The following is a 13,514-nucleotide window of genomic DNA, read 5'->3' on the forward strand; positions in this document are numbered from 1 at the left end:
ACTCCTCTCAGCTTGGATTCTCAATGCTGGTACAGAAGCTGGTGACTCCAGCCTCTCCTGAGGACCGCAACAGGGAAGGCAGAGAGGCTGATGGTTAATATATCTCTTGCTGTTACACCTAACACATGGAACACAGCCTCATTTATCCAGAACTATCACATACCTGACTGCTTGCTTGCTCAAGGCTGACCAACCAGTTAGGAAGCACTAGATGAATTATTTTCATTTTATCTTCACCGTGGTGAAGACGACGGAGTTACCTATATTGGAGGTGACCACAAAGGATAGTGAATTAAAAATAGCAAATTCAATTACATTATACTGTAGGAACAAAGCCCTAGCCCCAATATGGATCAGCTCCACACTGAGCTGGGAGTTTGAGAAACAGCCCCATTAGAAAAATATATTAAAAAAATTAGGGGTTGGTTGGGAGGCTGCGTACAGCAGAGACCCTTGAATCTAGACAAATTCAGTCATCCTACCTTAAAACTGCAGGCCAGCTCCTGATTTAACCTGGAGTTTCACAGGTCACTACAAGACTCTGGAAGTGTTGGCTTTGCAGATACGCCAAACGTAAGAACTGTTTTCAGTGAACTCAGTATTTTTCCACATCTACTATTATAACTCTGCTAGCAGGCTGGGAGTAGCAAATCCTCCCTTATCTTCCTCCTCTTTGAGAGCATCTCTCTGTTTAAGCACCGGCTAACTTTGATCATCACGCACGATCCCCCTTGGAAAATGGACCAAGAATGGGGTGGGAGAGTCACTGGGGCTGTAAGCAACAAACCACAGGAGGAGATGGACTGTCGTGCAGAAGGGAAGTAGCTGGGGGAAAGAGGCTACTAATGAACAGAAGGGGGTGCGTAAAATCCTACTTGGATTGCCTCCCTGGGGAACAGCTGTTTCCTTGTAAACATCTTGCTAGCTGTCCAAACAAGAAGTTCAGACACAGAACAATAAAGGAGAGCACCCGGGTAGAAGCGTGCAAGGCATAGGCTCATTCACTCCTCTGCCAATTGCTCCAAGTGGCAGAATTCAAAAGCCAGGGAAACATTAGCTGTACGTTTAACCCTGCATGTGCCGGCGTTATAGCCAAGAGCCTGCAGAAACACACCCTTCCCTATCTGCAGTGAAGTCCTTCCCAGTCCTCCTTTTCCCCCACTGTTACTGACACACCAGTACAACACACTACTTGACAAAGGAAAAGAGGAAATATCCTCATCAGAGCAAGGAGAAACAGCTGCAGAGCCAAGAAATGAAAAACCTGAACGTGGCAACCCTGAAGGCCTAGAAAAGTTCTACCACTGCACTGGCATCAGCAACTTGGAAGTAGAGGGAGTCGCACCAGAAAAAGTAAGAAAGAGTCTTTTTATTAGTTCTGAGCACAAAACAGCCTAAGCATTTCTGTGCCAATACAACTGTGTCCACACAGGACTCCTGCCAGCACTGCAAGGTAGCTGTGGCCAGGGGAAGGAATACCAGCACAGCCGTGCCAGTAAACATTCCTAGGGCAGGCTGGCCACTGCAAGCAACTACCTGCACTGCTCAACAGCCAGCAGAGACTGTGCGATGCCTTTGTTTCTTCCTTGATGCTTCTGGGGATCAACCACACATGTGCCTGCCTGGTGATGAGCTTATCCAATAAACCCTGTCACCAAAATGCCACATAAATGCTACCAAAGAAGTGCAATCAGATCACACACACATCTCCAGGAAAGGGGGGTCTCTTTACAAGGAAGGCAATGCACGGGATGGTAGGACACCGTAAGTGACAATAAGGGAACCCCCTGAGCCAACAGTCTAGTTATCTACACCTTCATGTCCACCTCTGACTGACCTATCTTGACTTTCATACCTGCTATTCAATGCAAACGACACTTATTCTGGGAAATAAAATGCTTCCCACTTCTACTCAAAACAACCCATAGAAGCAGGAAGAAAGTAAACACAACACTCTCATAGTCAGAATCAGCAACAAGCAATTCCACATTTTAGAAATAGTCCACAAGTTCCCAGGAAAGATCTGATGGAGTCAGATTTATTTTACCTTTTTATTTCTTTAGGGCCATTTTGTTGCAGTCGTGCACAAACAGCCAGGAAAAAAGACACACTAGCAAGGGCTGCTCAAAAATAAACATTCGGTCATTACAAGAAGGGAAGAGTGCAAGTTCTGCTGACCAAAATCCCTCTGAGCCTAAAGAAAGGCAGCTGGCTTGTTGCATCAAAGTCCAAACCAATCGGGAACTCCACCTCGTCTGGGGTCACCTTTCTGCCTCTGCTGCTCTCTCTCCATATATTCATCCTTGAAGTCATCAAAAGAGCGAGTTTCTGCATCTTGTTCTTTCTCTGGAAATAGGTTGGGAAACTGAAAGGTTTGTCCTTGGCCCTAAAGAGAAAACAAATGGTCAGAGAGACATTCCAGCCCTTCTGCAGTAGCTATGATGCATGTACTTACAATGAAAGACCACCCTGAAGTTTCAGCTAGCGCAAATGGTACCTTTTACCTCCCAAGACCTCTTTCCACCCCTCTCCCCAAGATATGTACATATCCCTCCTCCCCAAAAAAGCTAACTTTCAGCCTCTCCTCTTTTGTGTGCTAATTAAGACACCGACATCTTTTTTTACAGATGAAAGGTCAGGAGATGGACACCTCTTCAAAGACTTTGAACCAGCTCAGAGGTGGTGTATGAGTCGTACAGGAAAAGCAAGAAGAGCAAAATAACTGATTTTGTTAAAGTAACACCATCGGGGAAATACACGGTGGAGCAGGCATTCATTATGTTAACACTCAGGATATGGGTAGAGGTTATAGTTGTTTAGATCTCGGCTAAGATAAGAGAGAACAGTCTCAGCAGCTGTTACTGTGGGGTGTAATGTGGGAATACGGAATAACAGCTATCAGAGGTCTCTTATCAACAGGAATACAGACTGTAATGTAAAACAATTACAGTGGGAACAATCTGTCTAATACATCACTGATGAGATTAAAGTGATTACATCTGCATCAGTCATTCTGCCTAACAGACAAGTCATCTGAGTGAAACATCATCACCAGATCTATGTCTCCCACTTGGAAAATAAACATTTGCCTGGTCTCTGGTTTTTATCTAACAGCAGGAAACCATTATTCTGTGGAAATGTTCTATCCCATTAACATAATCAACTTACTTTTTAGTGGTGTTCACACTAAGCACAACTTCATTAAACTCAACAATATCAGTCCTTCCTTTCTGTACAGAACTTTGCACAATGAAACTGCTAAGTGGTAACTCGTAACTCTAAAATTATACTCCAAAATACTTACAAACCTTACAATACATTCACTTCTTTGGCAGAATACCACATACAGAAATCTCAACAAAAGCATTTAACTGCTTCAGATGAAAACAGGTTTTTGGTTTTTTTTTTTTCAGATTAGTCATTCTTTACATTTGTGCAATAAATATAATCAAACAAGAGGCCCAGTTATGAAATGGTTCCACAAAGGACATGAAAGAGGCCTTCCACAACACAGCTACCTATACTACATTCTGGGATCAGAAATGTGACATAATTAAATAAAAAAAACCCCAGTCACCATGCCCTTGACCCAGCTGAATGTGTGCTATGTTTCATTTAGCCACATACGTTCAACCTGGTAATTTACAGGTGTGAAAGAATTTAAACCTCAAGCATATACTTTGGAAAGAAAAAACATGACTTATCCCAGTTGAGCTTATCCAGACTAGAATCTAGGAAATATCAACTCATACCCAGCAATGCTCCGGTTGTTTTTGTAGTGCATACTTCTTGGGGGTTTCCTAAAAGCCTGACCATATAACAAAAACAACAAGGGAGCTGCTGTGTACATTGCTCTTTCCTCGATTCTAGCCTGGGTAAGATCAACTGGAACAACTCAAGGTTTTCCTTTCCATGGCGTACACTCTGAGCTTTCAACTCTTTTGTACCTTTAAATTACCAACAGGTCTGCTTGTCATAGCCGTCGTGACCATTAAAGCACAGCTCCATTTCAAAGCACACAAACCTTATCAGTGTCCTCAAGCAATCCCAAAGCTGTACCCTACTGAAACTCTGTTGTAGGATCAGCAGCAAGCACCCTTGAGGCCAAGATTTCAGCACACTGAAGCATTTGGAAAAGGATTTGTTTATATTACAAAAAATTACTGTGTTTTAATTACACTGCGAGTGGGTCACTCAGCCGCCGTGGTACCTACAGAACAGACGGGGCCGATTTGAAGGACTCGTCTGCCCTGGAAAGGAAGCCATTTTGGTGAAACAAGTCAGAAAACAATTCAGGCTAACATGGTAGGCATACCACCTACACTGCAAATCAGAGAACTATTTATATTGGTACCAGTGTAGTAAGGGACTGCTCATGTTATGCAGCACTTCCACTCTGGTATGCCTCCAGCACCAGTGCACTTCCCTCACTGGAGAATGAACGAAAGCTGTCCCTAAAGCACACTAACAAAATCCAAGGTAATTCAGTAAGCATTGCAAAAGAGTTATTATTTTTAAAAGAAGGGGGGAAAAAAAAAAAAAAAAAGAAAATGAAAAAAATACACACAGAGGCTGTAGCGAAACCAGACAAACCTTTCAGCTGTTTATCAAAGTGCTCACAGTTCCCATTTCAAGGCTGGTGAAAGTCAAATATTGAGCTAAAAATGTCAATTTGTATCTGGAGTCTTCTAATAAATCAAAATCAGCACAGACAAGTTGGCTCTTTCCAGTTCTTGTTTTGTGAAGAAATTCTGATTTTGGCTGGCAGCCAGACACAATTCAAAACAGCCAAGACATTACACCCTGAGAACTGAAGGTTGATAAATCTTAAGCAACAATACTATGCAGTAATACCGCACTGTAAGACTCTGAAGTGATGAAAGCTGTATGAAAAATAGCTCTTGTGCATGCTCAGTAGCTAGTTTTCAGAAGAGGCCTGTATCTTGAGTATTTCAAAATTTCAAAAATACCAAAAGGCATCAGCTTACATAAAGGATTGTGAGTCTGTACAGGCGTATTTATGTCCAGTGCATCTCCCACACAATGCCAGAGGTTACCTAGGTTCAAGCTCATATGCCACCTTCTCAAAAAATAAATGCCTACCACAGGAATGGAGGAATCACCACTCCTTTATGCAGTGCTGCTTTTTCTTATGCTTTTTCTTTGGAAAAGTTTTCCCTTCTATACAGCCACCATTTGACAACCACATGATAAATGCATCCTCAGAATGAAATCCTAACCAAAACAAAGCAAAAAACTAAATTTCTATAACAGGGTTTTATCTGGTTTGTAAACTGCTAGAACATGAAATGTTGGCATATTCAACGAGAAAGCAAAATTTTGGCTTTTTCCTATACCTTGCATTGGTTCACTGTTTTATCTTTTGCAAGACATTTAAACAAGATCACCCTTTTAACTACTGAATTATTGAAATTCACATAAGCTCATATGGGCTCTAAAAAGGCCAGGGCTTAGCCCTCCTTCAGAACTTCTGCCAGTATAATTACCTTAGTTAGACAAACAAAGAAAGCGGGAGAAAATAAGAACACCTTCCTACCTGACATGGCTGTGCTAAAAGAAAATCCTGTAAAAAAAGACAGCCACTGGGAAAAAAATAATTTTGCTTGGATAATTTAGTCTGTCTTGGAACTGGATGCTGCACTGCCAGCAAAAGAACTTTTTCACCAATGTGAGGTGATACACTGATACTCTGGAGTTTGTCAGGATAAGCTCTACCACCACATGTTCTTATATGAGTCCTTATAATGTTAAAAAAAAAAACCAACAAAAAAACCCAAATATAGCAACTCAGAGAGGTGGTATTAAAACACCTAAAAAATAAAGGCAACATGATGATTTTACACATTGCTATTCTCAGTTTAGGGTCTTCCCAAAAACCTCCCTTTTTCCTACAAATTCTAAGATTATGTACAAGTGAGATGTGTGGTCCAGTGTTTAGATTACAGAAATGGGAGTCATTAAACTTCTACTCCTGCGCAACTCTAACCCTCACTTCAGCATTACCCAAATGTAAAACTGATTTATATACAAGGTCTTACGAGGCTTCATTTGTTAAATGCTAACATCCTTCAAGATAAAAAGTGACCTAAGCATCAAACATTTATTTTCCCCTTTGATTTCAAGCCTTTTTTTGTTAGAAAGGCTGCAAACACACCTTGTTCTCCTAGTCTGTAGGAATTATCCCATTGCCTCCATTCATTTTAAGGAGAGGTTAAGTGACTGTAATTAGGCCTACGAAGTCAAGTGTTAGCCTTTCCACTGCCGAGCCTCATGTCAGCAAACTGCTGGAAGGATTATCCAGCACAAACTCACTTATACTTCTCTGACCTTTGCGTCCTTTGAAAAGTTTAGGAATGGGAGGTCAGCACAGATACCATTATGTAGGAATGACGCAGCAAACACTGCTCGTGTAAACAACTGTGAGATCTTCTGCTTATTTAGATAATTGAAGCACTTACTACTGTCCTGCAGAATTAGGAGAAAAGTGATGTTTATAATATCGTTAACTAAAAAAATGTTGGACTCCTAACAGCACGGAATTCATTCCAGCAGTAGCAGCAAATGCAGTTTAATAATCCAGTGCACTTGAACTATTCTCCTGCCATTGCAGTGGTAACACCTATGTTAAAACGTACGGCAAAACAGCGCAGAAAGCAACCTCAAAAATCCACATAGGAATCACAGAGAGTACAGAGCATCCAATTTTCCTCTGAATTCCTTACATGTCAAAAGAAAACTTCTGTCACATTTGATGTGCAAATTAATTACTATGAACGTACCGGACACCCTGGAGAGGGTTCAAGGAGAAAGCATTCGCAAAAATGTTCCCACCAGGGCCATCATTCACGCAGCTGAATAGGTGTTAGTCCTAACGCTGACAAGGTCAGACTCCTTTTTACAGCCATCTCCATTAGATTTCTCAAAACAGGTTTAATTAAAAATAGGTCTGGATTCCAGAGGCTTGTCTACAGTTGTGCTCCCACGGGTGCTAACACCTGTTGAGCTAAACCAGCACTGAAGGAGGCGGAGGGGGTGTTGTTGTTTTTTTTAATTTCCCTGATGTTGATGCGACTCTGAAGTTTCCCACTGCCTTTCTTCTTTTTTTTTTTTTTTTAATAACATTAGGATAATTATAACTGTATTGGAGTAAGAGAAAGGTTGCTGTGGTACATTCATTTTATCCACTCTGCAAAAATATGTAGGCTTTTTTAACTAAAAAAAAACACAAAAAACAAAAGAGTGTAAAAAAAGTAGCATTTGACACCCAGGGCCACAGGTCTCTAACTCAAAACCTTCTCACCACATTCCAAAAGCAGAAAAAAGGCAGGCAGGCTCTGGAATGGCAAGATATTCTTGATCCACAGTCTTATATGATTTGAGGTATTTTTTTAATGTGAAAATATTATGCTTGGACAGATCATGTATTTGTCCAGTTACAGCCTGAGAACAAAGTAAACAACTCTGAATCTCCAAGAAATAGTATTTGGAAAAGAAAGGACAACAATTCTAACATGTGGAACAGCTGGGGCACTAATCTAACACCTGAGGGTATGCTGACTATGACTTCATACACCTTCCACCTTCGAGACAGTAAGTTAATGGATATCTACGTTGCACTGGGACACACAAGGTGACGGTTTCTGAAGCAGGGAAGCGTAATGGCCATAAGAACACAATTTCATTCAGGTAAAGCACACCACAGCGCTACCAAGTCATGTTGGAAAGAGCAATACTTCCACCTAGTGGGCAATAGAAAGATCAAGCCAAGACCTCCCGAAAATACATCTTTATTTTTCCAGTCATAAGCAGTTTTTAACTTGAAACTGGATTAATAAGAGAAAACACAGCTGGGAAAAACGGTGGGAAAGCCCAGCTACTCTGACTCATGGCAGATGCAAACTAATTCTCATGAAAATAAGGATTTTACAGCGGTTACCAAAGGCTTTCCTAAATGAGGCAGATATTAACAATGGACTACATGGGGCCTGTTACAGCCTGGATCACACCATAAATGAGAATGAAGGCAAAAACTTCAGCTTCAGAAATGACACTGCATTTCTGGCCTCAACCACTGTTTAAAGCTGGTGTGAACACAGAACTGGGAGCTCATTGTCTGAGACACCAGAGTTAGTGCTGAAAAGCAAAGAACAAAAGGAAAAAGAGAAAGACAAAGAAAAAAAAAAAGACAGACAAACCTAAATGTCAAAGGAATTAACACACACCAACAACAACACACACACAAAAAAAAAAAAAAAAAAAAAAAAAGAAAAACAAAGAAACTAAGAATAAGGTGAGGGGGAAATGCACAGACAAGCTTCACCGGCAAGAGTTCAGCAAATGGTCAGGATTCCCTCACTTGGGATGAAGTACAACACGAAAAGGTGGTCCCCCGACCCCGTTCACGGGTCAGACGGAAAGCATGGCATTCTTTAAAACCTTATGATCATACTATAGTATATGGCACAGTAACCACAGTTAGTCCTCATCTAAATACAACTCTGTTACTTTCTATTAACATTGTACTTTCTACTGTTCTTTTAAAGGTAAGGACTGTCTCGAGACAACCAAGAATAGTCTTCAACCACAGTACCACACGGCTCGCTGCAGGCTCATTTGCACAGAAGACAAAATGAGAGGCTGGAGGAATGGCCAGAGTTACTGCTGTACACCTGCAGTAACTCCAAGCTACTTTGGGTAATTCTCCTCTGCACACAAGGAAAACTATTCTAGGTTCAGAGGTTTGATGTGAAATAAATGCACAAAGGCATGGCCTTAAATGAGTGGTTTCCCCCACAGAGTAGGAGCATTTTGCTTCCCACTCTTCCCTTTAGAATCTATGGGTGGCAAACTACCTCCTTCTTGACTCAGCAGACAAAAAAAACGAGACACCATTAAATACAGTGAAATAAAATTTGAGAATTGACCACAGTTTGCTAAAGATCCGTGTTTGCTTCAATCTTGCGAAATGAGTCTCTAAAAGCAAAGAAGTCACTAGGCAAGAGGCCACAACAATGAGAAGTGCTTGCAATTATCTACTAAGGAACAACACTCGGAGAAAGCAACTTGTAAGACACATCATCACTCCTGTCCTCAGCTGTGTTCTTAATGAATCATTCATACCTGATCTCTCACAGACAAAAACCTAGCACAGACAATCATAGAATCACAGAATGGTTTGGGTTGGAAGGGACCTTAAAGATCATCAAGTTCTAACCCCCTGCCATGGGCAGGGACACCTCCCACTAGCCCAGGTTGTTCAAAGCCTTATCCAGAGGGGATAACTTGCCCACTAAAGCAGAGAACTCTTACTTGAAAAAGGAATGCGGTTTTTAGCCATCCTAATGCAAAATCCTCAGGGAGAGGAGGTTGCCTTTAACTTCAGCACAGTAAACCAAGGTTAGTCCTCATCTAAATACAACTCTGTTACTTTCTATAAACATTGTTAACAGAGCACCTGGAGGTGCTCTAGGGCTGGAGCACCCCTCGCACAAGGACAGGCTGAGAGAGTTGGGGTTGTTCAGCCTGGAGAAGAGGAGGCTCCGGGGAGACCTCAGAGTAGCTTCCAGTGCTGAAAGGGGGATACAGGAGAGATGGGGGGCTCTTGATCAGGGGTGGAGTGATAGGATGAGGGGTGATGGTTTTAAACTGGAAAAGTGCAGATTTCGATGAGATATTAGGAGGAAGTTTCTTCTTGTGAGGGTGATGAGGCAGTGGCCCAGGTTGCCCAGAGAAGCTGTGGATGCCCCATCCCTGGAGGGGTTCAAGGCCAGGCTGGATGAGGCTTTGAACAACCTGGGCTAGTGGGAGGGGTCCCTGCCCATGGCAAGGGATGGTACTGGATGGGCTTTAAGGTCCCTTCCAGCCCAAACCATTCTGTGACTCTATGGCTGTACTTTATACTGTTCTTTAAAGGTAAGGACTGTCTAGAAAAACACACTCTCCTCACTTTTCTTTCCACTCCCCTTCCCAGAAGGGGCTGAGAGAAAAACTTCTAAGCACATTTAAACTTTGAAAAACTAAAAAAAACCCCTCCCATTTCCCATTGTCTGTGCCTCTTTAGTCTGACTCCAAGTCCATATAAAGTTTTATGCAGTCTTTAAGATCACACAGTGTTCCCCTCACTGAACTGACTCCTTGTCTCAGGATGGAGTAACACTGAGGTCAAGTTGCCAACAGCAATTTTGAGCTTAGGGTTTTACAACCATAAATAGCATTCCTTTAACGTAATTTTGGTACGTGAAAGGGGTTTTCTATCACTGGTTGGATTTCTTTTTTACATAGAGACAGGTAAGCCCAAGAGAAGTCTAAACTATAACATGCTCCTGTTATGAAAGAAACTCATAAGAACATGAAGGTCCTTTTCCACTGGGCAACCAACCCAGAACCCAGTTTAGCCACAAAGCACGCTTGTTAGACATGACTAAAAGCTCTCCAAGGAATATGCCTTAGTCTTCTCTGAAATCCAAAGAGTTTCAGTAAGAAGTTCCCTACCCTTACAATATATTCTTTCACTTACTGGACATTTCAGCAATCAACCACACAAGTCGTGAACCTGCCAGCACATAGAGTACAGGGTCAGCATGAAACTCACTGGCAACGCAGCACCATATGACATCAGACCATAACTTCCATACAGACCTTAAACAAATACAGGACTTGAAAACCAACCATTTGTTTCAATTTGATTTTTGGACTAAGTCATTTAAATCTCTTTATACATTCTGGAACATATGAAAGAAAATGTCATTACTAGAGGATTGGCAGAAATATTCAGCCAACCAAACAATTCACTAACATTACTTCTAGCTTGGCTCGTTAACAATCCCTTTCTCTTTCCCCACAAGCAGCCATGTCAACTCACCAACTGTACATAGGCAACCTTGTAATCTGGCTTCTTCACTCTCTGATTCTTGTGATTCCTCTTGTTGTTTGCACCTGAAGAAATGAAGAGAGCCCCACCTTTTACTTCCCAGGACTTCCAAGTTCCCGAAAGCAAAGCCAAGCCAAGCTGAAGGGGAGACTTCACTAGTTCTGATTTACTGTTAAGAGGAATACCCTGTCTTCAGTACTAACACAGTATCACAATTACTAATTGTACTAAAATTGGTAGACAAAACTCTCCTCATTTTCAAGTAGGGAGCCAAGGCATCACCAGACCCAGGCTGCTGACAGCCATTGTGCCTTCACGTCACGCACAAAGTTTGCAAAGAAGCCATTAGATAACTCTCCTGAGTATGGGGCCAGGAGTGATAAACTGTCCTCCCAACATCAACAGCTTCAGGAAGACAAGGAGGAAACTACCACTAAACAGCTTCAAACTTGTCCATTTTTACTACCCAGCTAATGACCTGTTCAAGAAATTACACTCCACATCCAAAAAAACCAAAGCACCTCAATCTTCTGCAAGTATGCTGGTCACAACTGAACGGGAAGCCCAATTTATTCCCTGCAAGTCAGGCAGCCATCAAAGTTCTCAATTATCAGACATTCTAACCCCTTTTCCTCTTTTATCCCTGAATATATGCATTCTACCATCACTTCCACTACCAGTGGTGGATTAAATGATTATATGGACAAGCATGAACATTTTTCAGTGCTGTTTGGAACTGCATGTGTTTGGTATTTAAAACTTCATTTTTTTCACATAACCGTATTACAGATGATCTTTCTGTTTTCTTTTTCTTCTATGTTTCGAGTTTTACAACCTTATTTTGAAGCTTTTTCATTCTCTATTTTTCATTATTACAGCTCTTTTTTTCCTATCCCTTTTTTAAAATCATCCCTACTCTTACCATTATAAATATATCAATCAATTCCTTCACTACAGTCACTGCGTGAAAAAAGAAAAACCCAGCAAAGATGTTCGAACTGACAAGTCACTCTCCATTTGATTAATGCACTGCCTTGTGATCAAAAAGGTAAATAACACGAAAATTATATTCCTGACTTTGCACTGCACCCAAACTGCAGTCAGAGAAGCTCTGGGGAAGGAAGCATTCACATGTAAAGGTGACCTTATATAAATTTAGCTTATTTCAGATAGAAATGGGTCCCTCTGCTCCAAGTCAGAGTTCAGCATAACTTAAACTAGGAACATTTGTTCTTTTTCTCTTGGGTTGGTTTTATGTTGGCATTTTGGCCTTTTTTTTTTTTTTTTTTGGTAGGAGTGGCACAGGGGAGAAACACCATTAGTGAAGCATACAAGTTTGCAACAAAAATGTGGTAATGACAGCTAATGAAAAATAAAAAGTTTGTTAAGATGTTTTCCTGATATTATCAACTAGTCTGATAGAATATTTTTCTTTGGTCTACAAACTTTGCCTTTTGTTAGGCCATAACACCCCCTCTGTGTGCAGGTCAGGTAGCATCAACTAATTTTTTTTAAAAAAGGCTATGACCGAAATTAAGTTTAATTACTAATTTAATTAAAACACAGGAAGCATTTCCTTCTGAAGTGAGACACACACTGGTGTGTGAGACACATACAAGGAGAAATGGTACCAACTACAAAAGCATATAGCACAAGCTAGATAACTGTGTCACAACGATAAGGCTTTTTAAATACACTTTTTTCTTTTTAAAACTAAACTTATGTCATAATCTAATCAAAGTATCCAAATATGAAGTGGTACATATTCTTTTGAAGGGACAAACACACAACTAAGCTGATAGACGCCACCAGCTAAGCACCTAGAACCAAACTTCCGTGAAATCTAATGGACCTTTTGATAGGAAAACTGTATTTTGGCTGTGCAGGGATGCTGTACTCATCCCTTTGGAACACTCAACTACACTTACCATACTGTATCCTGGTCCTCACAGCAGCTACCGGCACATTGTATATTTTTTCAAGGTAATTCTTGATATCCAATTTTGTCATCCTAGGCAATGCAAAAACATTTTGGGGAAAAAAAAGAAGGAAAAGTATAAATATTTAAATAAAATAAAACAGAGACAGAATATTTATATACTGGGGGATACTCTGGAATAAATACATCTTCTCCTTCTAACCAAGGCAGCTTTACTGCATAAAAGTATAAACTCAACATTGATCACACGCTGCTATAGCAATGCATTATCCATAAACTGTAGCGACAAATATTTTATCCTCTGTTGCCTCAACAGTCACAACCCCAGATATATGCTGTATCCAGTGAGAGTGGGCAGCCTTTCTCACTGGCAGAGCCGACACACCTTTCTAATCTTCTGAATAGCGTTTTCTAACCTGCACAAGCTTGTGGGCTTTAGGGTGTGCAACCAGACTGGTCACAATGAAAGAGTCCTGACAAATACCTGGACATCACCTTGCTTTCTCTGGATCATTTTCATAAGCGCTGCCTCCTCCCTGAACCTGTCCCTGGGCAGGCTGAGCCTCACCAAGAGGAGCCAAGCACATTGGTGCCCTCGCAGCCCTCCAAAAGCTCTCCCCGAGGCAGAATCCCATTCACCCAGCCCAAAGGCCACTATTTGGCACTTCGGCTTCCCCTCCCGCA

General features: G+C 41.3%; 1 protein-coding gene across 1 annotated transcript; it reads right to left on the bottom strand.

Moving 5' to 3' along the window:
* Positions 1-2,037: 2,037 nt before the first annotated feature.
* LOC104460165 (39S ribosomal protein L23, mitochondrial-like) lies at positions 2,038-12,924 on the bottom strand. Its single transcript, XM_010084146.1, has 3 exons — positions 12,820-12,924; positions 10,883-10,956; positions 2,038-2,386 (listed from the first exon to the last, which is right to left on the bottom strand). The coding sequence occupies exons 1-3, from the start codon at positions 12,899-12,901 to the stop codon at positions 2,222-2,224; spliced, it is 321 nt and encodes a 106-aa protein (XP_010082448.1). The 5' UTR covers positions 12,902-12,924; the 3' UTR covers positions 2,038-2,221.
* Positions 12,925-13,514: the final 590 nt, after the last annotated feature.

Source organism: Pterocles gutturalis, unplaced genomic scaffold (genome assembly GCF_000699245.1).
Source record: "Pterocles gutturalis isolate BGI_N339 unplaced genomic scaffold, ASM69924v1 scaffold24795, whole genome shotgun sequence".
Lineage (NCBI taxonomy): Eukaryota > Metazoa > Chordata > Aves > Pterocliformes > Pteroclidae > Pterocles > Pterocles gutturalis.